Here is a 26215-nt window from a genome sequence, read left to right as displayed (position 1 = left end):
TAGTTCCGTTGAGGACTACACGTTGAGTGCGGTTGGTCAGCCAGTTACGAATCCATCTGGTGGTGCTGCTGTCTAACCCACATTTTTCTACTTTATCTAGTAGTAGGTTATGGTCTACTTTATCAAATGCTTTACTGAAGTCCAAGTAAATTATATCGACAGCATTCCTCTGGTCTACTAATTTTGTCATTTTGTCAAATGCAATAAGATTAGTCTGGCATGATCTGTTTTTGACAAACCCATGTTGGCTTTTGGTTATTACTTTGTTTGCTTCTAGGTGTTCGGTGATTTGTTGCTTGATTATCTTTTCCAGAATCTTCCCCGGTATTGAGGTCAGACTGATAGGTCTGTAGTTTCCTGGATCTGTTTTTTTTCCTTTTTTGAAGATGGGAACTACATCAGCTCTTTTCCAGTCCTCTGGCAGCTCCCCTGTGCTCCAGGATCTTTGAAAGATATAGTTCAGTGGTTCTGAGATCACGTCTGCCAGTTCCTTCAGAACCTTGGGGTGTAATCCATCCGGTCCTGGTGATTTGAACTCGTCTAGGGTAGACAGATGTTCACTTACCATTTTCTTCCCTATTTTAACTTGTGTTTCTAATCTGTTTTTTGTAGTGCTGTTTTTGATAGGTTGATATTGATTATTATATTGATGTTATTTTATTATATATGGTGGATTTAGTTATGTTGTACAAAAACTGATGTTGGGTCATATAAAGTGTTGGGAAAAAATAAAAAATGAAATAATTGGTTAAGGCTTGTATGACAAAATGGTTATAAAATATTTGGTAACTCATTGATATGGAAATATGGGGGAGGAAAAATTGGGTTAAATGTTAATTGTATATAAGTTAAAAAGTTAAGAGGGAATGTATAAAATGTTAAAGTTTGGTTGATTATATAAAAAAAATCTAGAAGAAGATAATGTTTATTCAGTAATTGATGTTATTGGGTATGGATGCTAAAAGTACTGAACTGTTAGAAGTGGTGGAAATTTCAGTGTACCTAAATGAATACCCAGAAGAAAATATACTGGAATGAATAAGATGGACTGACTACAATTAGAACAATTATTGGATGAAGAAATATCAAATATCTTATGAATGAACATTTCCTTTCCCCCCCTTTATTATGGAGAAGGAGAGTTGAGGTTATAGGGGAGGGATGGGAATTTATGGATAATTAGTGTATTTTAGCTTATGATTGTTAGATCTTATGCCCTGTATTTTGCTCTGGGAAGTCTGGGTGTGTGTGTGAGTGATGCGTGGGGGAAGGGGAGTGGGATGTATTGAAAAAATTCTTTGTAAAACTCTTTATTAAAAAAAAAACATTGAACACATTTCAGAGTTTACATGTAACTTCAGCAGTTTTTAATTCACTTCTCATTACAAAATTTAGGCTTAAATTGAAGAAAGTAGGGGAAAGCATTAGGCCACTCAGATATGAACTAAATTATAACCCTGATGAATTTACAGCAGATGTGAAAAATAGATTTAACGAATTAGATCTGATAGACAGAGTGCCTGAAGAACTATGGATGGAGGTTCGCAACATTGTACAAGAGGTAACAACCAAAACCATCCCAAAGAAAAAGATGGTGTTTTTTTCTTGCAAATGCAAGAAAGCAAAATGGCTGTCTGAAGAAGCTTTGCAAATAGCTGAGGAAAGAAGAGAAGTGAAAGGCAAAGGAGAAAGAGAAAGATACACCCAATTGAATGCAGAATTCCAGAGAATAGCTAGAAGAGATAAGAATGCCTTCTTAAATGAACAGTGCAAATAAATAGAAGAAAACAATAGAATAGGGAGGACCAGAGATCTTTTCAAGAAAATTGGAGATATGAAGGGAACATTTCATGCAAAGATGGGTGTGATAAAAGACCAAAACGGCAGGGACAAAGGCAGAAGAGATCAAGAAGAGGTGGCAAAATTACACAGAAGAACTATACAAGAACGAGCTTAACGTCCCTGATAACTACGATGGCATGGTCACTGACCTAGGGCCAGACATCCTAGAATATGAAGTCAAATGGGCCTTAGGAAATCTGAGCAACAACAAAGCTTGTGGAGGTGACAGTATTCCAGCTGAGCTATTCAAAATCTTAAAAGACGATGCAGTAAAAATGCTACACTCAATTTGCCAGCAAATTTGGAAAACTCAACAGTGGCCACAGGATTGGAAAAGGTCGGTTTACATTCCAATTCCAAAGAAAGGCAATGCCAAAGAATGTTCAAACTATCACACCATTGCACTTATTTCACATGCTAGTAAAGTTATGCTCAAAATCCTACAAGCTAGGCTCCAGCAGTATGTGGATCAAGAACTACCAGAAGTACAGGCAGGATTTGGAAAATGCAGAGGAACTAGAGATCAAATTGCCAACGTACACTGGATCATGGAGAAAGCTAGGGAGTTCCAGAAAAACATCTACTACTGCTTCATTGGCTAATGTGTTTCCCCGAAAATAGGACATGTCCCGAAAATATGGCCAAGACTAATTTTTGGGATGGGCTTAAATATACACCCTCCCCCAAAATAAGCCCGTTCTCTCATGCACACACATGTCCCTCACCTCCCCAACCCTCCCAAGGCAGCGAACTCCTGCGTCCCCTGCCCCTTTTGCCTCCCACAGCACTGACTGTAGACCTTGAGCGCCTGCTCCTGCTCCATGGTGGTGGCTCACCCACTCTCGCCCCCATGCTCAGGTGCCATGTTTGCATAGCCCGCGCTACTGGGTGCATGCCACAGGAGCACACATGTAAGCATTGCTGCCTCTGGGCTTCCTTGGCAGGGGAGCCATTGGTGGCAGAGAGGTCTCCATGTGTGGTGGGCAGTTGTGGAGGATTATAGCAGCAGCCCTGGCACATCTCACAGCTGAGTGCAGGCCTCAGCTGGGATGGCTGAGGTGCTGCAGGTGTTGCTACTGCCGTTGCCACCACCTATGGAGGCCCAGCGGCCCCTGCGGCCAACCTCAGCCATGGGTGAGGAGTATTGGCCATGGCTGGGCTAGCTGAGTGGTGTCTGTCAAGGCTGCCCTTGGCGCAGCTGCCCAGCATCTTGCTGCCAGGTGCCTGGAAAGAGTAAACTGGAACTGCAGGAGGAAGGGAGAGTGGCAAGGGTCCTGTGAGGCTCCCTTCCCCAGGAAGAATCTGGCCTGATCACCATCCAGTCCACTGACTCCCAAGGTAAAGGGGCTTCCTGGGCTCGCCGTCGGGTGCTCCAGTCGGTCAATGTTTGGGTGGGGGGGACTGTCAGGTGATCAGAGCGGAAAGGAGCAGCGGGGAAGGGGAGGCCTCCAGCAACCATCACCATAGTGTGGGAAGCATATTCCCAGAGCGGCCACTGCCCTGGCTGGGGTTTGGAAGCCACAGAAGCAGAGTTTGGGGGAGAGAAAGAAAGACTTCTGCGTGGTGGATGGTTCTGATGTGGATGGTTACAATGAAGTTGATTTCCATGTTCCTCCAGTCCTCAAATACCCTTCTAAGAACCAAGCACTAATACACTTTATTGGAGAAAATTGAATTGATATCATTTCTGCAAGAAAAAGCGATGCCAGCTGTCCTTTTCTTTTTCCCCCATCTGGGTTTTATCTAGGACAGGCTTCAAATGTAACAGTTCACAAAATCCAAAACAATGCTGCACATTGAGCTTTTGTATCTTTCCTGGCATATATCCAGTAATTTGTTATGGTAATTGATTGAAAGGAAGAGCGGGCAGCTCTTACAAACATCCATCTCTCCTTTAAAGTGGTGCAGCTGGATTGTTCTGGGTATCTCACAGCTGGAATTCTTTGCTCAAACTTTTAAATATGAAAAAGTAAACATCTGACTGTAACTCATTTTGGGAAACTACCAAATACATTGCATACACGTCTGCTGGGTGTGCAATATGTGGATATTCTTTCACCAATTTACCTAAATGAGAGAAATATCAGGTTTAACTACAATCAAAATAGAAAACAAAACACCAGGGAAATATTTTTGAGCAAGCAGGTTGCCTTTAATAAATAATGAATAATATGAGAGAGAAAAGGAATGACATTTTTAGTATACTGTAAGTGGTAGCTATATTTTCTCTTTTGAGGCCATAGACAAAGCTGTTTTCAATTCATAGGAAATATTGGAATTTACCTTTAATTACTGACATAACCTTATGAAAAAACCAACTTAGTGTGAATTAAAATTCTTTTCAGAAGTCTTTTAAGACTTGTGCAAGCTGCACTGGCTGCCTGTGGTCTTCCGGGTGCAATTCAAGATGTTGGTTACCACCTTTAAAGCGCTCCATGGCTCAGGACCGGGTTATTTACGGGACCGCCTGCTCCCACCGTTTGCCTCCCATTGACCTGTGCGCTCCCATAGGGAGGGCCTCCTCAGGGTGCCGTCAGCCAATGTCGGCTGGCGACCCCCAGGGGAAGAGCCTTCTCTGTGGGGGCACCTACCCTCTGGAATGAGCTTCCCCCAAGACTTCGACAGCTTTCTGACCTCCGGACCTTTCGCCGCGAGCTGAAGACGTACTTATTCTTCCGTGCAGGACTGGCATAAAACTATTAGTAATTTTAATTAGGTTTTTTATGGTTTTAGTGTGTATTTTAACTAATGGGCCAAATTGAATAGGTTTTTTAATGGGTTTTTAACTGTATATTGTATGCTTTATTGTGTTTTTACCTGGCTGGAAACCACCCCGAGTCCTTCGGGAGAAGGGCGGTATAGAAATTAAATTATTCTTATTCTTATTCTTTAATGAATGTTAAGGTTTCAAAAGCTTAGATGAAAAATTAAATGGGTTTATTGATTTCTATCTTTTGCTTCATTCTGCTAACTGCTGTTCACATTAACATCTGCCTTTCTTCTAAGCAATGAAGTGAAGGCAAGAGAGAATCCATTCCTTCGTAAATTAAGATCACTTAGTTTATGAAGAATTATGCTCCGAGGTAAGAGGGTATAGAGTTACAGCTTAAACAAGCCCTACAGCTGACTTGGGATTTGGATCAGAGCTTCTCAAAATTAAAACCCTGCCTTACCCACTCGAGCAGTTGCAAGCAGACTTACCTTCTGGAAGCACGATAAATAACTTTATTAAGTCAGACTGCCTTGAGGAAGAAGAGCAGTGCTACCACTTAAAATGAATTAAAGGCTTTCAAATGTAAGTCTGAAAGTACTTGATGTTCTTTCCCTGCTATATATTAATTCTAAAGTGAATACAGATAAGTGAGCTTTTCCTGAAGCTGAACTGCTCACTTAGATCATGTATCCTGAAATGCACAGAGATCAGGGTCAGCTATGCATTTATTTCATTTTGCAAAAGGAGCACATCTGCTGCAATTCAGCTGTTTGTAGCTTAAAGCCTGAACACTACTGCTAAATGAGATAGAACTAGAAACATATAACAACATAGCTAGTCTGGAGAGTCCAAGCTAAATTCTTAAAAAGCATCTTCCAGGTTGCCCGCTGTGTCTGAAAATGCTGTATTTTGGTGGGAAACAGGAGGCAGTAAACTTGAATCCAGTCTAAATATTTTTATTTATTGCCTGAAAGTGTTCTTCAACCCTGTAATACTGGGGTTAATTTCAAATTAATTGAAATTAGTTACTGGGGTTAATTTCAATTGGGGAAAAACAATTCAAAGGAAATTATGAATTTTCCAGAGATATTATTGTATAATTAGGACCAAATCAAGCTAAATTAGCCTTAATAAAAAGGATTTTAGACACAGAAGGTCAAACCGAAACTGTTGCCCTCCCACAGGATATATTTATCAGCAATTAAACTTGAGCTCCCAAAACAGCGTCATACTTATACCAAATTTTGACTTCTAAATTTAGGAGAGCTTTAATTTAATTATCTCATTTGAATGCCCTCCTCTTAGCTATTTTGGAAGGAAATAAAAGACAATTCCTTTTGAAATATGATATTGTCCCTAAGGCATGGGTACAATAGAAACCATGGCCCTTGTTCAGAGATAGGTTTCAGCAGGTTCTGACCAGTTCTGAAGAACGGGTAGCGGAAACTTTGAGTAGTTCGGAGAACCGGTAGTAAAAATTCTTGAGTGGCCCTGCCCCCATCTATTCTCTGCCTCCCAAGTCTCAGCTGATTGGGAGGAAATGGGGATTTTTGCAGTAACTTTCCTCTGAAGTGGGGAGGGAATGGAGATTTTACAGTATCCTCAGTGGTGGGATTCAGCCACTTCGCACCACTTCGGGAGAACCGGTTGTTAACTTTCTGAGAGTTTGGCAAACTGGTTGTTGGAAGAAATCATCAGGGCAGAGAACCAGTTGTTAAATTACTTGAATCCCACCACTGAGTATCTTTCCCCTGCCATGCCCACCAAGCCATGCCACACCCACAGAACCGGTATTAAAAATTTTTGAAACCCACCACTGCCCTTGTTTTTCTTTATTGTCATTTTTGTAAGGACATTTGTCACCCACTCAATAACCCTCTTATAACTAAATTTCTAGGGCATTCTGATAATTTCTATTTACACTATTTGTTAAATTTCTCTTTAAAGCAGCAAAGAGGATGAGTGAAGAAGGCCAGAAGTGGATGCCAAGAGTTTGTATTCCCAGCAGGATCACCCAAACCATGAAGGCACCTTAGCTATGCTGCTAAAGCAAACAGACATCCATCCTGGACAACAGTGATATAACAAAAGGCTAGATGTTAGGGATCACTTTAATGACAATGGTAAAAAGCAATGATGATAACCCACCTTTTGTTTGTCAAGAAAGCCTCATGCATCTTTTTGTATTTTATATTAAGAAACATAATTTTAATATTTTTAATATTATTAAAATGATTGATGATGCAGTGTCAAATGATGATCCAACCCCTCAGGTTGGATGGCAGACTTGTGCAGGTGGCTAGACTAGAAGTCCTCCAAGGTGCCTTCTAACACTGATATTCTGTATTTTGTAAAAACTTCCTTTCCCCTTCTCCTTTTCTGGTTTGCTAGTGACTCTTCCAGAAGTTTTCTTCTTCCTACAGAGAGTAAGTAAATAGGCACAAGAGCATTCAGCAATGCCGTTATAACTCCTAAACCCTGTGGCCTGACTGGATCACAAGCCCTGCATTGCTTTTATTATTTTGATTTTTAATAAATTCATTTTCTTTGCTCAGGCAAGAGTTTCAGACAATTCAAATGCTTTAATTTTTTTCAATTAGTTACTAGTGTTCTCCTCCACTCTAAAAAAACCCCCACTACTTTTGTGTAATCAGAGAATTCTTTGCACAAGGGAGGAGATGAGAGACAGTGTGGGGCAGTGGCAGGTTTCAAAATTTTTTACTGGTTCTGTGGGTGTGGGTTGGTGAGCGTGGCATTGTTTGGTGGGCATGGCAGGGGAAGGTTACCTTTATTTTTATAAATAACTTATAACTTCATAACATAACAACTTCTAAATACAGTATATTTAGTCATCTTTGAAACAGCAAGTGCTTAAAGATTAAGTTTCACTTTATTCAGTTTATTAAAAAGGTAATTATGTGGTTGAATCTCCAACTATATTAAATAGATGCTTCCTTCCAATATCATTGTTGTAATGTGTTAGCAAAAATTAGGGATGGCCTGAGAAGAGGCTTCTTTTCTAACTGTAATGCATAACTTAAGAATACTGTGCTGTGGATGCATTAAATATAGAGAAAATCTTTCCTTACATATTGAACATGGCAGTGGTGGGTTTCAAAAATTTTTACTACACACTTGGTGGGTGTGGCATGGCTTGGTGGGCATGGCAGGAGAAGGATACTGTAAAATCTCCATTCCCTCCCCACTCCAGAGGATGGTTACTGCAAAAATCCCCATTTCCTCCCAATCAGCTGGGACTTGGGAGGCAGAGAATAGATGGGGGTGGGGCCAGTCAGAATTTTTACTACCGGTTTTTCGAACTACTCAAAATTTCTGCTACCCGTTCTTCAGAACTGATCAGAACCTTCTGAAACCCACCTCTGGTGTGGGAGGAGAAAAATTACCAATATCAAAGACAAGTAGTGGCATGGAGTATGACTGGCCCTTTAAAACAGGCTTACAAAACAGGATGGGGGGATGGGGGGAAGGTTGCCTCCTGCTTCCTCACAGCAGACTACAATATCCTTGCAGGATCACTTTGGGGGCAGAAATTTTGAAAGTGACATACTTTCTTCCAGTTTCAAGGATGGGAAGAAAAACATCCATGATGATGTGCAAATGAGCCCACAGTCACCCAGTGAAAAAGCCAACAAAAAAAATCATTCCCTTTTTTTCAGGTAAGAAGACAGGGAATCAAAAGAATATTCTTCCTATCCTCTTTCAGTCTCCAATTCTGAGATCTTTTAGTCAAATTATTATTTTTCTCATAAATTGTGTGGTTTAGTTTTTAACAATGTCGTCAACAACAAATCTCTTGTCGATACTGAAACATCTTTTAGAAGCATAATAGTTTAATATATAAATATTTAAAATATTTACGGATCCCTCACATCCAGGACATAAACTGTTTCAACTCCTACCCTCAAAACGACGCTATAGAGCACTGCACAACAGAACAACTAGACACAAGAACAGTTTTTCCCCGAAGGCCATCACTCTGCTAAACAAATAATTCCCTCAACACTGTCAAACTATTTACTAAATCTGCACTACTATTAATCTTCTCATCGTTCCCATCACCAATCTCTTTCCACTTATGACTGTATGACTGTAACTTTGTTGCTGGCAATCCTTATGAGTTATATTGATATATTTACCATCAATTGTGTTGTAAATGTTGTACCTTGATGAACGTATCTTTTCTTTTATGTACACTGAGAGCATATGCACCAAGACAAATTCCTTGTGTGTCCAATCACACTTGGCCAATAAAAAATCTATTCTATTCTATTCTACATTATCTATTAAGATGTAAGATTCCTCTGATTTGTAATTTGAAGTGTACTGTTAATTATATTTATATATGCAGACTATTTTTCAGCCCAATCACCCTCAATGGATTTCACAGTCAGGATATAGGCGTCACAAATGATTTGAATATAACACATTACTATTTCAACTAAGATACTTAAAATAAAACATAGGAAAATAGGAAAACTCTTGAGCCTTTTGAAGCGAACAAATTAAGAAAAAAGTTGCTTAAAACCATGGCAAATACATACACTTCCTGCACTTCAATGTTCAGTGCCCTCTAATTTCAATGTGATGCTCACTGGATTGGAATAGGGAAATTATATCAACACAATATGACTATTGTTATCAATTGTGTCAACTGATGGCAAAAACTATACACTGGCAGATGTGCCTTGTCCAAGAAGGATAATCTTAATTGAACTGATTAGACCAGAGCTGAGCTTACTCTGAAGTTAGTTTTATGTATACAAAGGAGTGGTCCACATTAACTAAAACACAAACACAGACACATACAGAAATCAGTGGGAAGTGTCTGGTGACTGCCTCCTACACAGCAGAAGTTTCCTGCTAATTCTGCAGCCTATGATTACAGATGATGGTCAGGAAAAAGTCATAACATACACAAAGACTGGCCAGTGAATCCGTCTTCTCCTATTTCAGGGCTCAAAACATTTAATTTAGTAAGAACAATAATGGATTAAGAGTGCTTCAGCATCTGGCCAACCTACTCTGACCTAGGAAGTTAAGCAGGGTTGGTGTTAGTATTTGGACAGAAAATCATCAGAAAAAAAGTGCCTAGTCTGTAACATTAGGGAAGAAGGCAATGCATTTTACTGCCATAATACAACTGAAGAATAATTTTGAGTATCATAATAATCATCGGTGTTATTGCTAACGTACTTTCAGCATTGAGTTACAAAAAGTTTAGTGATGTAGCAAGACAGCCCATTTTTTTCAGCCGTTTCTTTTGCTTTGGGGTGAGGGGGTCAGATAATATTCAAAGTGCAAAATATGAATGTTCAACTCGCTTTTTCTATAGCTTTACAGACAAAAAAAACCAAACAAACCCTGTAGACAGAAAACTGTATTGCTGAAAATTGGCACTGAATTAAATAGCACAATCTGGGACTGCTTTAAGGTATACAAAATTGACATTGACCATCCTAGGCAAATTGGTTATTCAGATTGGACCACTGATATGAGACTTAGTGCATTTCTATAACTATCTTTTTATTTAAAAACAAAAATGAAGGGACATCTTGTCTTCTGTTTTTCCTCCCCTTTCACTCTCTTTCCTCTAAAAGCAAGGAAAAGGAAGAAACCGAAGAAGGATCAAGTGCCTAACTTGGCAGTTGTACTGGATTTCATGTACGGATTGGATCAAACTAGATCACAACAGTCCAAAGGCCACATTCCATAACAATCAGTGTCAAAACAGTCAACAGGGCAATACAATGGAACACTGGAATTCAATTTCTAAAAAGAGAAATTGGAGAAAGGGGTGAGCAGATAAGCACCAACTCTTTATTTATTTCATTTATTTTACTATTTTCTAGAGCTCACCCAAACATGGCAGTTTACAATGAAAATATTCAAATGTAAACCTAGATGAAAAAACAAAATAAACTTATAAAAATGGCAATGTAAACACTAGCTATAATGTTCACGAATAAAGCTTGAAGTAAAACTTTTTACATCACGGGTGTCAAACTTGCTGTGCCACATTGCCATCATGTGACATATTGTTTTTCCCTTCGCGGAACTAGGGTGGGCATGGCCTGCACATTAGAAATTCAAGTAAATGAGGGCAGATATGATATTGTTGCCATTACAGAAACTTGGTGGGATGAAACCCACAAATGGAACATACAGCTAGAGGGTTATAAATTATTTAAAAGAAATAGACCAAATAAAAGAGGAGGTGGAGTTGCACTATATATAAGAAATAACTACATCTCTACAGAAGTAGAGCACAACAATGATGAAAATCATCTTGAATGTATTTGGGTCAATATAAAAGGGATAACGATATTGCCATAGGTCTATACTATAGGCCACCCAACCAAACAGAGGAAGTAGATGAACTTTTTGCTAGTCAGCTAACTAAGGTATGTAGGAAGCACATCACAGTAGTAATGGGGGATTTTAACTACCCTGACATCAACTGGGAAACAAACTCTGCACTAAGTGGAAGATCCAACAGGTTCCTAACAAACCTAGCAGACAACTTTGTTTCCCAAAAAGTAGAGAAGGCAACAAGGGGATCAGCCATACTGGACTTAATTCTCACTAACAGAGATGAAATGATAGAAGGTGTTGAAGCTACAGGAACCTTGGGGGCAAGTGACCACACAATATTGGAATTCGACATTAAGCAAATACAAGTAGTAGAACAAAGTCAAACTAGAGTCTTGGACTTTAAGAGAGCTAATTTCAATAAACTTAGAGAGAGCTTGAGAAGGATTCCATGGATGAGAATCCTCAGGGGGAAAACAACTCAAGAAGCTTGGGAAATTTTGAAAAGTGAGATTATAAAAGCGCAGTCTAGCACAATACCAATGAAGAAGAAAAATAATAGATCTCAAAAGAGATCTATGCATGGATGCATAAAGAACTATCTGACAAATTGAAAGACAAAAAGGACAAATATAAAAAGTGGAAAGAGGGGCAAATAACTAAGGCAGAATATCAGCAAATAGCCCGAGCCTGTAAAGATGAAGTGAAGAAAGCTAAGGCTCACAATGAACAAAGGTTAGCGACAAAAGTAAAAAAATAACAAAAAAAGCTTCTTCCAACATGTTAAAAACAAGAAAAAAGTCAAGGAAACAATTGGCCCATTGCTGGGAGAAAGTAGCAAGAAGATGACAAGCAACAGGGAGAAAGCAGATCTACTTAACTCAATTTTTGCATCTGTCTTTATACAAAAGGAAACAACAATCCAACCTATCAAAAACAGCACTACAAAAAACAGATTAGAAACACAAGTTAAAATAGGGAAGAAAATGGTAAGTGAACACTTGTCTACCTTAGACGAGTTCAAATCACCAGGATCGGATGGATTACACCCCAAGGTTCTGAAGGAACTGGCAGACGTGATCTCAGAACCACTGAACTATATCTTTCAAAGATCCTGGAGCACAGGGGAACTGCCAGAAGACTGGAAAAGAGCTGATGTAGTTCCCATCTTCAAAAAAGGAAAAAAATCAGATCCAGGAAACTACAGACCTATCAGCCTGACCGGGGAAGATTCTGGAAAAGATAATCAAGCAACGAATCACCGAACACCTAGAAGCAAACAAAGTAATAACCAAAAGCCAACATGGGTTTGTCAAAAACAGATCATGCCAGACTAATCTTATTGCATTCTTTGACAAAATGACAAAATTAGTAGACCAGAGGAATGCTGTCGATATAATTTACTTGGACTTCAGTAAAGCATTTGATAAAGTAGACCATAACCTACTACTAGATAAAGTAGAAAAATGTGGGTTAGACAGCACCACCACCAGATGGATTCGTAACTGGCTGACCAACCGCACTCAACGTGTAGTCCTCAACGGAACTACATCCACATGGAGGGAAGTATGCAGTGGAGTACCCCAAGGCTCTGTTTTAGGCCCAGTACTCTTCAACATCTTCATCAATGACTTGGACGAGGGGATAGATGGGGAACTCATCAAATTTGCAGATGACACCAAGCTGGCAGGAATAGCCAACACTCCAGAAGATAGGCTCAAGATACAGAAAGATCTTGACAGACTTGAACATTGGGCGCTATCTAACAAAATGAAATTCAACAGGGGAAAAAGTAAGGTTCTACATTCAGGCAAAAAGAAAAAATGCCCAGGTACCGGATATGTGGTACCTTGCTCAATAGTAGTAACTGTGAGAGGGATCTTGGAATCCTAGTGGATAACCATTTAGATATGAGCCAGCAGTGTGCAGCAGCTGCTAAAAAAGCCAACACAGTTCTGGGCTGCATAAACAGAGGAATAGAATCAAGATCACATGAAGTGTTAATGCCATTTTATAATGCCTTGGTAAGGCCACACTTGGAATACTGCATTCAGTTTTGGTCGCCGCGATGTAAAAAAGATGCTGAGACTCTAGAAAGAATGCAGAGAAGAGCAACAAAGATGATTAGGGGACTGGAGGCTAAAACATATGAAGAACGGTTGCAGGAACTGGGTATGTCTAATTTAATAAAGAGAAGGACTAGGGGAGACATGATAGCAGTGTTCCAATATCTCAGGAGTTGCCACAAAGAAGAGGGAGTCAAACTATTCTCCAAAGCACCTGAGGGTAGAACAAGAAGCACTGAGAACAATGAGTGGAAACTGATCAAGGAAAGAAGCAACTTAGAACTAAGGAGAAATTTCCTGACAGTTAGAACAATTAATAAGTGGAACGACTTGCCTGCAGAAGTTGTGAATGCTCCAACACTGGAAATTTTTAAGAAAATGTTGGATAACCATCTGACTGAGATGGTGTAGGGTTTCCTGCCTGGGCAGGGGGTTGGACTAGAAGGCCTCCAAGGTCCCTTCTAATTCTGTTGTTATATTATTATATTATATATTATATTATTATATTGTTATATTGTATTATTATGATGCATCCAGCCCATGGGCCGCCAGTTTGACACCCCTGTTTTACACCATATTTCATATATTTTTTTAAAAAATTAAACCATTAATACAAAATATGTTTATTATTCTGGGTATTCTGTGTTTGTTCAGTATAGTTATTGAAGTCCTGTTTTACTTGTTCAATGTTCATGTTTTATTTATTAAATTTAAATAAATTGTATCAAATGATATAAAATATGTTATATTTTACAGGGGGAAAAACGATAATATAAAGTAGCCAGTTCTAACCTGAAACAATCTACAACTCTTTTACAGAAGTACTTTGAGACAACCAATACAAGTAGATTTTCCTTCAGGACAACCTTTTGAATTTTATATTATAATAATGGTACTTAGCATGTAAAATGTAATCTTCAAAAGCTCTTTGCTAACATTAACTAATTTATCTAGAGCACTAAATGCCTGTCAGCAGGCTTTCAACTTACATTTCCTAGTTTTGGATCTCGATAATTATAGAATACCTTCTCTATCTTAGGAGCCTGCAATTAAATGAAACATTGTCCATCTCCTGTATTTTCCCAGTATAGCTAGAAGGCATGCATTTAAAGATAGAAGCAAGAACTTTCTAATGTACAGCCTGAGATAAAATGGCTATTTCCATTTGTTTTAAATAAAGTAATAATGTCTCTTGGAGCAAATTAAGAGAGACTCGCCTCTTCCTTTAGAGAGTGTTTAAAAAACATTTATTTTTAAATTTTGATGGAAATTAATTTTTTTCAGGTTAATGCTAGAGAATCTTGCAGAGTAGTCTGCTAAGAGGCAATCACTCTGTCTCATTAAACGTTGCAGGAAGCTGTCCTCTTTGTAACTTTCCCTGTTTTCTTGATATCTCTTTTATATTGATGTGGCTGATTTATGGATGTGAGTTTTATCTGTATTGTCTTTTTTTGTTTTGGGAGTGAGTTGTTTTTTTGTGCTTCTATTCTTAATGACTGCTTAGAGTTCCTTTATGTCCTGTTAGGCAGTGACATAAATTTGTTTTTAAAAATAAAACAAAATATCCTCCCCCCCACCCACTTGAAAAGTGAAAAGAGGATGCTTATGCTGAATCTATCTGTATAAAAAGGCTTATTTACTCCCTTCCCCTAGAAATAATTTTGGGGAAAAGGTGACTTATTATTACCATCATCAGACTATGGAAGAGTATAAAATTAATTGTTAGTAATCTTTTCCACGATGGTGAACACCTTTACTGTGATGCAACAAGAATAGTATAAAAACAGCATAATTGTTGTTTCTATGTTCATTAGACATAAACTACTTGTCATGCTATTTCCTTCTAGGAAAAGCAGTTATTCAGAGTGCACAAAGAAGTAAACTGAAGACAGAAAATAAATAAAAGAGTATTTGGGTAGAACCAATTTGCATTAATACCATTCCCTATAGTTCTCCAGTAGAGCATGCAGTATGGGAAAAGTGTTTTGAATCTAGCATGGACATGTTTACTATATGTTGGCAGCACTTGAAAGAAGTCACTTCCTTAAAAAACACACACCAAAAGGTACAATGAATGCACTCATCCCAGACTTGAAGCACTTTTTCTGAAAACTGTGTATCCCTATTCTTCATCTCTTCCTATCTTTGCAAACCATTCTTGCTTCTTCAGCATCTATATAAAACAGGAGTGTCAAACTAAGGGTGGGTTCTACTTACCTTTACTACCGGTTTGCATGATGCCCGTGCACGTACGTTCGTTTTGCTCGCTGGTGCTCTTCTGCGCATGGTAGCCCAGAGGTACCAAGGGCCGGTCCTTTGCTGTTTCCAGGAAATGACCCTGTGGGCCAGATCTAAGCACCCCACAGGCCAGATCTGGCCCCTGGGCTTTGAGTTTGACACCCCTGATACAAAACTTCATACTTAGCTTTATATTTCTTCAAACGTTTGATTACTGACTGTGTGATTAGTGCACTGTATATTATTGGTCTATTAGTTGATGGGGTGTAGACTTGCTGGCAGGCTCTAAGTTAGATAACCATAGTTGCATTGTTATTTGTCTATAACAATGCAACTATGCTTTTGATAAAAGTGGCCTATGGTTGCAACTGGCTAAAATCTGCCCCAACTCATTAGTACATTTCTATTATAAGGAGAGTACCATAGATATAATTAAGCCTGGTAATCTAGTCTATATTTATCTTTTTAAAAAGCAGGACATTGAAAGCCTCAATTACTGAAAGCCATGATGGAAGGTAAATGTCGATGTTTATACTCCCATCCGGACCTTAAATAAGTATTTTGCAAACTAGACATTTGCTCTAATTAGCTAAAATATGCAGAAATATCTTAAAGACCAGTAAGAGGAACAGTCCAAAAGTCTAGCCAAGTTTAGCTAAGGAAGAGCTTTAAAGTTTTTAATATGAATAGCTTGGCTCATGGTATGAACAGTCAAAAATCCATCACTCACAGATATTTGGCTATACAATTGGAACCTGAAGGTTTTATAAAACAAAAAGGAAACAATGCAACTAAGTTCTACAGACATATTGTAAAAATGATGCACTTTTAGAAATATGGCTTTTTAAAAAATGGGCATTTGCCACCCGCAAAGTCCTAGATTAACTTCACAGTGTGACTTTCGTTATGTGTTATTTACAGAGAGAATATCCCACTGTGTTATTTAAACTCTACTGCATAAGCCTTGAAGGCTTGTAAATAAGGTCTCAGTGCCTTTTAACACTGCATATTTGCTTATGCACGAGTATCTAAGATTTGTATATGAAACATTAAACTTATAACAGTTTTGACAGCAACTTAACTATTTCTTAATTTAGTTATTATTTAGCAAACTTCACTAAATAAAATACTTTGCAGCACAATTGGAAGATACATTTTGGATAAGCTCTTCGTTAGTACAGCAGAAGTGCAGCATTAGAACCTTAAATGAGTTAATTGATAACGAATATTAACAATTCAGATTGAAAGAGGGTTTTTTCTGAATAAAGTGATTTTTTTTAACTTTCAAAAGAGTAATGGATGTGCTTTATTTATGCAAGATGAACTTCCTTAAAAAGTCTCACTTGAATTTTACATGGCGTATTTGTTTTCAAGGTTTTCTAGAAAGTAGAATAGAAGTGCTTCTGTTTCTAATTTGAGAAGACATATGATATGCTTCCCTAAAGTAGCAAGCAAAATTCAAGCAGACAAAATTTCTTCTGTTATTTTTTCATAAATCTTAATGTGTGATGTAAATGTACCTTAAATAGTAACTTAAAAGATAAAGTCTAGCCTTTTATAGACCATTAGATAGAATAATTACTGACCAAGAAAGGAACATTATAAAATTATCTGTACTTTTTAAAAACAATCTTCCAGATTCTGGAACTATATTGCCACGATTCAGAACCATAGATTGGTCCCTAGGAAATACAGGTAGTTATTATTCATCATACCTGGATTCACATGTCATGCCAGATTATAATATGATATATGCTATGTGAATTCAGTCACCATGGGTTGCAGAGCATGGTGTATGTGTGTGAGGCAGACCAATGTAGCTTATTCCTCAAAACATGGTTTAAAGAAACCATAGTTTTGAGAGATATGGGAAACCACTGGCTGTATGTGATCTATTCTCGTGAATTTAGACATGAGGTATAAGTGAAACTAGTATATTTATAAGATGAAGTCTGTACCACATCTTGCTTTCAACTTTATCTATGGGAATATATATTTTCTTTTAAATTTAAATATCCTGAAATGCTGTAAGCTACCTCAGCTGGTACACATCCATTGGAAAGGCAGCACCGATATTGCTATATAAATAATTTCTACACCTGATTAGTCTTTCACATTGTTTGTGACACTGGAGGGGGGACGACACTGCTTCCAAATCAGTGTTGACTCCTGGCAACTGCCTGGATGAGTCCTTGCAGTTTTCTTGGCAAGGTTTTTCAAAAGTGGTTTGTCATTGCCATCTTCCTACAGCTAAGAGTGACTGGGCCAAGGTCACCCACCTGGCTTCATGCTCAGGGCAGGTCTAGAACTCACAGTCTCCAGTCCTTTTTAAATGTATTTTTTTCTTTCAGGATAGCAATCAAAAATGGAAAACGAAAAGCCAAACCTCAGAAGAAAAATATATACATTGTCAAAGAAAGAAAGAAAGAAAGAAAGAAAGAAAGAAAGAAAGAAAGAAAGAAAGAAAGAAAGAAAAGAAAAAGACCCATAGAGAAAGTGCTTTTAAAAAAATGTAAAAAGTACAATAAAGAAAAAGATAAATATACCATTTGAGCAATTCTATATACAATTTTATATACAATTCTATATACTACAAATTCTATACAGTTATCTAACACAATTATTCAAGTATTTATGTTTCTAATAATAATAATACGAGTGTATTTTGTATAAATGATTCCCATATTTCATTATGTTGCCCATATAAAATGTACATCTACATTATAGGTATTATGCTCGTTGATGGCAAGTGCAATCAGGTCTTCAACCCACTGAATGAAAAGGGCCACACATTTATTATTCAATGCTGGAAGAAAATATTATCATCTGAAAAATTTAGTTCTGGTCGCACAATTATTTTTATATAATCCAGTACTTTTTCCCAAAATCAAATGAAGGCAAGATGTTTTTAAAACATGCGATTAAAAGCAGCATTATCACCCAATGCCTTAACCACTATACAAACTGGCTCTCTGTGTGCCACATTTAGTAGCTCATTAAAATTTTTCTAATCTTGTGATCAAAGCTTTGCTTGGGTTGCAGAGTTACCACAAATGTCATTGATTTCTAAATGCTTAAATGCGCAGCTAACAAGGTTTTTATCTGCCAACCTATTTCACCTTAGCATTTTATGGAATTAATCTGGGTGGAATATGCTATGAACGTTTTACCCACCCCCACAACTATAATCGAAGGCCAGAGGGACACTTGCAATTATATTTAGACACAGTTTCTGATGTAAGGTGTATTTGCGGATGACACTATAATTTGAAAGGTGGCTGCCAAAATTTCTTGAGGGACTGCTGTGCGAAATACGTTTGCACATGCCTTTCAATATGTTTAGTATTGAAAAAGCTCTGGAAACAGCCTGCAATAGTTTAAAATCACCGAAGAATAATTTTCTGTAGGGCATGTTTGAACCAGCCCAAATTCAGAGCTTGGCGTTATGAACAACACATTCTACCTTAGCTGCTTATTCAAAAGCACGTTAAGGTACAGAAAGCAAGCAGCTTAGTTGATTAAACATGTAGCAAAGTTACGTATGATGTCATTATCATCTTTAGAAAGCTTTGAGCTGGGAATGTGGAGCTTAGTCCCCCTGCTCAGTTCATACAAAGCAGGTACAAAACACTCCTGCTTTTGTTGTGAACTTCAGATAGATTATCTCTCAATGTAAGTTTTGTTTATATATGAAGCTTTTTAACAAAAGTGTTTGCAAGCTATGGTAAAAATCAATATTGGGATCACAACCTTGAGATCATGTCTTATATCCATGCTTAAATATTGACAGAAGGGTCACTCTTTTTAATACAGGCTTACAGTGCAATTCTTTATTGGCAAGATTCTTCAGAAATATATTTAATTGATTTTAGTGGCTCTTACTTTTTGGGGATGCAAATTTAGATAAGAGCTTTATGAAGATTAGCAAAGGTGTCATATTCTTTCCCATTTTTTTTAATTTTTCAATATCTCCATGATTCCTGTTGCTGTACAACTTTTAAAAAATGCTCATCTTGTGTCATGGCTCTTAAGAAAGCAATATTCTTGTTTTAATCTCACACCTTATTTGCAAAAGTGTAGTTTGCTTGCTTTGAAAGATCAAAGTTTGAATACCACCAGAGGAAATGTGTTATGGTAATTTTTCATCAATGACTGATTATTGTTAAGAATTGCTGTATTTGATATAAATCTTTTTTTGAATATTTTAAGTGTTCATTGAAAATAGAGATCAGAAGCTAACTTTTAAGCAATATAGTTCCATACTGTGAATATACTTTTTAAATTAGAAACAAGATTGCTCATTTAAATAGCAACTTCTTTATACTCATTATTTTGATAACTATTAATTGAGTAAATGCTCTTTTTTCTTTAAAATTTAATCAGTTGTGTTTTCCTCAGAGTCAGTTTTTCATATATAAAGCTAACAAGAAAGAAATTATTTCCTTCCTTCTTTCCTGATGCATAAAATTTTATTGGGGTTTCACTAAGGTCAAAGTTGGGCAAGAAATCAATATACCACCCAATTTTATCAACTTAAAGGTTAATCTACATACATATGGGTTATCAAACTTTGCAAGTATGCATGGGCAAAGCAGACATCAAAGCCTGGAGTGAAGCTTGACACCTATCATGTTTTGTCCATGCAAGCATGATTAGATTTGTAAAAAAATGTTATACCCTTCCACTTTTTGCTCACAATCTTCCTTGTCCTGGTTCATGATAATAATTTGAAAATCTGAATTGTTGGACTGAGGACATCCAGGCGATGATCTATCCAAAACCATGGGAATTCATGTAGTCCAGCCACTCTCTCAACCTGACTATTGGGCAGGTTTATTTAAGGAAAAATATTGGAAAAAAGAGCAGTGTATCTTGTCTTCAGCTCCTAGAGGAAAAGAATGAGATAGAAATTCACTCCAATATGATATAGAGGCCTAATGGCAAATATATAAGATTTTCTAATACACATTTGTCAAAGGAACAAATGAGTGCATGATACTGTTAGAAGTTTAGTATAGAGCCAGTGTGGTGTAGCAATTAGCAAGCTAGAAACCAAGAGATTGGAAATTCTAGTCCTTTCTTTGGCATGAAAGTCACCTGGGTGAGCTGGACCCGTCACTGCCTCTCAGCCTATAATAAGTAGATGTTCTGCTTCGGATTCACAATTCATTTTCCATTCTCATTCAGCCTCACGGGGAGGTTGTTTTGGTCCTCGGCTTTCTTGCGCCGGACCGCACCAGGGCCAAGATTTCGTCCACCAATCACCCTCCAAAACTTACCTGCGCCTCAAGCCCTCTGACCGACCCAGGGAAGGAGAAAGGGGAGGGGGGGAAAGAAGAAAAGAGAGGTATGCAAATAAGAAACGCCAGAGCAGCCAATCACGAGCGAGCGGCAGGAGTTTGGGGAGCCCGCTTGTTCTCTTTGAGTCCTCCTCCGCCCACTTCCCACCCAGGGAGAGCTCCTCGCCGCTCGCCCACCGTCCACTGCCGGGACTGGTGTGTGTGTCTCTCTCTGTGTGTGTGTAAGCGCGCGGGGTGCCACCACCTCTCCGCTGCTGCTGCTGCTGCTGCCGCCGCCGCCGCCGCTGCGCGTGGCCGTCCCTCCTTCCCTCGCTCCCTCCCTCTTCTTCTCTGCCTGTCCGCTCTGCGCCCGGCTTCTCCACCAAAGCAAGTTGCGCCTTCTTCCTCTCGCGCGGTTCCTTGGGCTTCCTTCAGCCAGTCTGCCCTCTTCAGTTGACCTCTGCTGGCATGGCTGCCGCCTGACTCGGCCCCCTGAGGTGGCTTCCCTTGTCGGGGCTTCAGCTTTCACTCTGCTCGGGAACGGGAGCTGAGAGGCTCGAGGTTGGTGCCACTGCGGAGCTGCTCTTGCTGCTGCTGCTGCTAAGAGGCTTGCCGAGCCCGCTATTTTCTCCGCTCTCCTCCCACAAACTGAAGGTAGGAGGGAGGTTTTGCAGGCTCAGCGTCTTGCGCGAGTAGCTTTTTCCTCGTTTTCTTGCAAAGTTCCTCGAAGAAAAAGCGCCGGGAGAGAAAAGGGGGTGCTTTGGTCGCTCCCCCTGCCTACCACCGCGGCGTGGATGGAGACGAAAAGGGAAAGGCGGCTGAGCCACCTTTGCTGCATCTTTTATCAGCTGTGCTTCCTGTCAGATCGGATCACTTCAGGTGAGTCCCAGTGCTTCGTTTTGAATGGTGTTTGCTTAATAATCGGAACCTCTTTCCTTTCTTCGGAGATTTCTGGTCCCGGGCGATTGCCAAGAGCCTTGCACAAGGTAATAAGGAACCTCAGTGACACAAAGGGGTCCTGCAGAGATGTATCGTTATTGGTAGTTCGTAGGAGTAGAAGGTTTTAAAGAAATATACATTTCAGTGCACTGTTATTGAACGGTATCTACCTATCCATATATCAAATATTCTGCTAGGGGAGGATATAATTTAAAAGACACCCTGCATATGCCCGCAGCTTGAGAATCCTCTGATATCGAACTTAGATTTAGCTTCCTTTCTTCAAATGACTGCCAAAGTATTCTCTAGGATCAAACAACTTTCAGCAGCATCTTGACAGGACATACTTTACAAGGATATGTCTCCATTTCTCCAGAGTGTAACCAGGCTAAGTACTATCATCTTATGCCATTAGGATGAGCTACTTGGTTCACATCTGCATGAGAATGTTGATGAAGTTTTGTTTCTCACACACCCCAATTTATTTATTTATTTAATAAATAACTCAAAGTGGCAAAAATTGCTCATTAAAGATTAATACACACCAAAAGCCTATGATATTTGAAATATATAGGATCTGTACTTTGATATATTGATCGGATTAATTTCTTTCTGTTTGCCAATCTTATTTGCCTTTGCTAGAAGCAAAGCTAAGCCTTGTTTGCCTTTGCTGAAGAAACAGAACATATATTCTTTTGAGTCAATATTTTTTGTTTTAAAATATAGCATGACTAAGGTCAAATGTTAATGTATTATTTCTTTAGGACTGTTCCAATACCAGCAAGAGAAAATTTTTTCTACCTTTATGTCTGTATGCAGTGTGCTAACATTTTCATCAGGTTATTTCAGAATTTTTTATTTCTTAAGCACTTCAAATATTAAACATCAAAGATTTGCATATAAAACAATTTTCTTTTTATGCACAAATCCATAATTTACAGAAGTTTCAGATCACTAAATATTTTTGTATGGAATGTACAACAAATTAATGTTTTGAATTATCTGAATTATAAATTTATAACTGTATTTATATATATATGATGCTTCAGAATTTCTACTGTCATTCATAGTCTTACTGAATTCTTACTGGCTAATCAGTGAAATACTTTAATTTAGGAATGGAACATACAAATGATTGTAGTTTTTTTACACAGTTTTTTTTTTACTCTTAATTCTAATCTATGTAGGATGCTTGTTTTGGTAAAACAAATAAAAGTTTGAGTAAATCAATTTTCCTTTCCCTCTTACTCCTTTCTCTGCCATCAGGTGGCATCTTAACTTTTTATTAGCCCTAAAGCTCACATAGATGCTTGGCAAATATTTTTGTAGTCTCTGCCTTTTAAATTACAAATTTGTGCAGTCCCTTGATAATGTAGGAGAAACTCAGCCACTTAAACCTATAACAACTATCCTTTATGCTAGAGATGCTTAGATTGAAAGAGAGACTACTTCTGATGATACTGGAGATATTTAGACTGACTAGTTAGTTGGGACTTCTAACAGCCTTTCCCAGCCTAGTATGGATGATGGCCTGTAAATCTCAGCCACCAACATAGTTTAGGGAACATCACATTGGGAAAGGCTACTATTGTTCCTTACCACATTATTTGATGACAGTTGTTCAAATGGGTAAGATGAGATGCCTATCTTTTATTTCAATTAGCAGCTGTGAATACTCTTCAAGCTTTATTTACAGATTTCTAAAAATATCCTTTTATATTGAAACAGAGATACATTGTATAAACAAACAAACAAACAAATAAACTTTTTACACAATATTGAATTAAGGTGTGTGTATATATATATATATATGTATATATACACACACACACACACACACACACACACATATATATATGTATGGAAATAAAATAAGAGAAAAGCACATTAGTCTTCAGATATTTTGTACATATGTGTACATGTAGTCGTGTATGTGTAAACATACATACACACATAGTCGCTCATCTCACCAATTCTAGTCTGGGCAGCTAACAAAAACTAAACTATAAATACTACATATATGTAAAAATAGCATTTCCAGCCAACTACGTAACATAAACACATTATTTTTTCTTGCAGTGAGTACATAGGAAACTGATTTTATATTGGTAATAGCAGTATGGATCAATGCTGTTATGTCATTTTGATGTATCAAAATTATGCTGATGGGTCCTAAATCTGGCATCCATTTATGGAAATTCTTACAGTTGGGAGCAATTTAGAGTGTGTAAATTTCAATCTATGTGAATTTTTGCAGGTCTGCAACCTCTGGGAGATTTTGAAGAGTGGGAGATTGTTTATCCAGCCCTGTGGAGTAGAAGCCAGCAGGAATCCACTGGAGGGAGTGGTGCAGGAGGCAGCTGCAGTCTTGATGGTAACTGTGGGAACAGCAGCAGCAATATTAATGCTACCTCTGCATCCACTCAGGGAATGGGTAGTTCTCGTGAGATCCGCTCAGTTTCCTCCTCATCTGACCACCAACACCAGCAACTGCCAGTTCGGGAAACTTCAGAGGATGAATATGAATCTCAGGATTTCTATCACTGGTCTCCACTTCCTCAGGGATCTAATGGTACTTTTCAGCAACCATCTCATCCATCTGTATCTCCTCCAGAAGATGAGGATGAGATGTTGCTGAGAATACCAGCTTTCGCTCAGGAGCTCTATCTGCTGCTTAAGAGGGACAGTCGCTTCTTAGCACCAGGTTTTGCAGTGGAGGAACGACTATTGAATGAAAAGAGTACCCCAAATTTGGTCCACACACATACAGAGAGAGCCTGTTACTATAGCGGGTCTGTGCTGCATTATCCTGGATCCTTTGCTTCCTTTAGCACTTGTGGTGGTTTGGTGAGTATTTTTTTCCCCTTCACCTGTATTTTATCTTCTCTTTGCAGTAAAATTTACTTCCCATTGTTATTGTTCCATCTCTGGTCTTTTTGATAATACTTCCATGTTAGCCCACTTATTATTATCTTTAATTTTTCTTTGCCATTTTCTTTTTCAGTGTTCAAAGCTTTAACCACTAAAATAAGGAAAGCACTTCGTCCTCATTTTAAATTTAAGACATGGTTTTATAATTGTTAATTTCATCTGCACTATTATAAGCATACAGAAGTTCTTGATTTGAGCTTCATCCATTTTAATGTTAAATCCATTGAACAAGCAATATCAAATAAATATTTGTTTGTTTTGTGCCTTTGAGTTAATGCTGATTCCTGGTGACTATATGGACAAGTTCGTGCAATTTTCTTGCCAATGTTTTCAGAAGTTGTTTGCCATTGCTAGCTTACGAGAACTAGCTTACTAGAAAAAGAGTGCCTGGCTCAGAGTCACTCAGGTGGTTTTGTATCTAAGGTGGGGCTAGAACCCATAGTGTTCCAGTTTCTAGCCTCGTGCTTTAACTACTACACAAACTGCCTCTAATTAAGTAAACATGTTCATATACTTTTTATGCTCAAGTTTGTTGTCTCTTTAATGATATACTTTAATGATTATTTAATGATACCATATGAAGATCTTATTTATTTTCTATTAGTTCCATCACTGTAAAAAGATTAAAGTGAACTTTTAGCCTGAACCTATGCTTAAGGATATTTTAAGTTTTCTGATCAAACTTTCTGGAACAACCTTCCTCGATCTGCTTCTTTCCAGGTCTATAATTATCACAAACTGTATCACACGTAGGATGAGAACATCTATTCCAGCTCATTACATTTCTAGGTGTATTTTGTAGCATTCAATCAGGGAATAAAGTGGGATGACTAGTTCCTTTACTTTGTATCTGGTATCAAAGTCAGCCTCATAGGTCTTCCAGTGACTTCCACAATATAGCATAGATTAGCTTGTTTTCAACATGTTGGCATGGTTATAGTTGCTTAGAACTATGTTGCAAGGAAGTTAGAAAAAACGGCTTGTTGTCCTAGTAGTTGGATTTTAGAAAATGACATGCCCATTGTATTGCACATCTAAAAGAGTTAGATCAGATATTAGCAGATTTTAGCTACATGGATATAAATGTGCATATCAGTTTTCCCCAACTTGGTGTCTTTCACCTTTGTTAAATTGCAGGAAAGCTATTGGGACTACAGGAGGCATAATTTAATACTTCTGGAGAACACTAGTGTTGGAAAACTGATTTGTATGAATATGACCTCAGAAACCCCATCCTGAGAAATTATTTACATGAGAACCAGTTAATATGGGTAATTCTGATTTTTTTCCTTAAGGCAGGAAAAGACACTGCTTGAGCAACACACACATTAAGTTTCTCTTTATTTTTAAAATTATATCCATTATTGAGGACTACTGACACTCTTTTATGTTTGTATAACTGCTTAAATGCAGAAATCACAATGATCCAAGTGCTCTATTTCTCTGTTACTTTTCTTTAATAGCAGATTACCTTTTCAGTATATGTCATAAACTAATACAATGTAAAGACACTGTATTGTATTAGCCAATTATTTATTAATATTCTTCTCCTTTATAAAGGAGATCCTAATAAAGCTGAATTAGATGTGATAAATAATGTGTACCATATTCTGCCAGCTTCTATTCTTACTTCAAGTCTAAGGATACTACATTTGAGGTTAAGAATGTAGGCTGGGAATGTTTAACCTTCCATCAGCGCCTGTTTTTCACATCAAGTTTGGTCTTATGTTATTAGTACAAGGGGGGGATGTCTGAGAAGGTAAGAGTTAACTGAAAGAGTTTATTGAAACCTTTAAATTAAGATGGATGGTTTTGATTTCTTAACACTAAAATTTCTGGTCTGGATATAATGAGAAACTGTTATTAAAGCTTGCAGT

The 26215-nt window shown here is 38.0% G+C and overlaps 1 protein-coding gene and 1 long non-coding RNA gene across 4 annotated transcripts in view; one reads left to right on the top strand and one right to left on the bottom strand.

Moving 5' to 3' along the window:
- Positions 1–17897: 17897 nt before the first annotated feature.
- Positions 17898–20833, bottom strand: LOC131191637 (uncharacterized). The gene is made up of 3 exons (XR_009153547.1): positions 20734–20833; positions 20287–20484; positions 17898–20074 (listed from the first exon to the last, which is right to left on the bottom strand). It is a non-coding gene; the product is annotated as an uncharacterized LOC131191637 (long non-coding RNA).
- Positions 20502–26215, top strand: part of ADAMTS19 (ADAM metallopeptidase with thrombospondin type 1 motif 19) — a 116240-nt gene continuing 110526 nt past the window's right edge. For 2 of the 3 annotated variants that reach the window (XM_058169987.1, XM_058169989.1), the window contains exons 1-2: positions 20505–21347; positions 23665–24254. In XM_058169987.1, the coding sequence (XP_058025970.1) occupies positions 21263–21347; positions 23665–24254 (675 nt within the window). In that variant the 5' untranslated portion in view covers positions 20505–21262. Of the gene's footprint in view, positions 21348–23664; positions 24255–26215 lie in introns of all 3 variants that reach the window. The other variant, XM_058169988.1, reaches the window with a different exon arrangement.

The sequence above is a fragment of the Ahaetulla prasina genome, chromosome 2, assembly GCF_028640845.1.
Source record: "Ahaetulla prasina isolate Xishuangbanna chromosome 2, ASM2864084v1, whole genome shotgun sequence".
Lineage (NCBI taxonomy): Eukaryota > Metazoa > Chordata > Lepidosauria > Squamata > Colubridae > Ahaetulla > Ahaetulla prasina.
The sequence above is the reverse complement of the archived record's forward strand: the minus strand, read 5'-3'. Positions and strand labels throughout refer to the sequence as shown.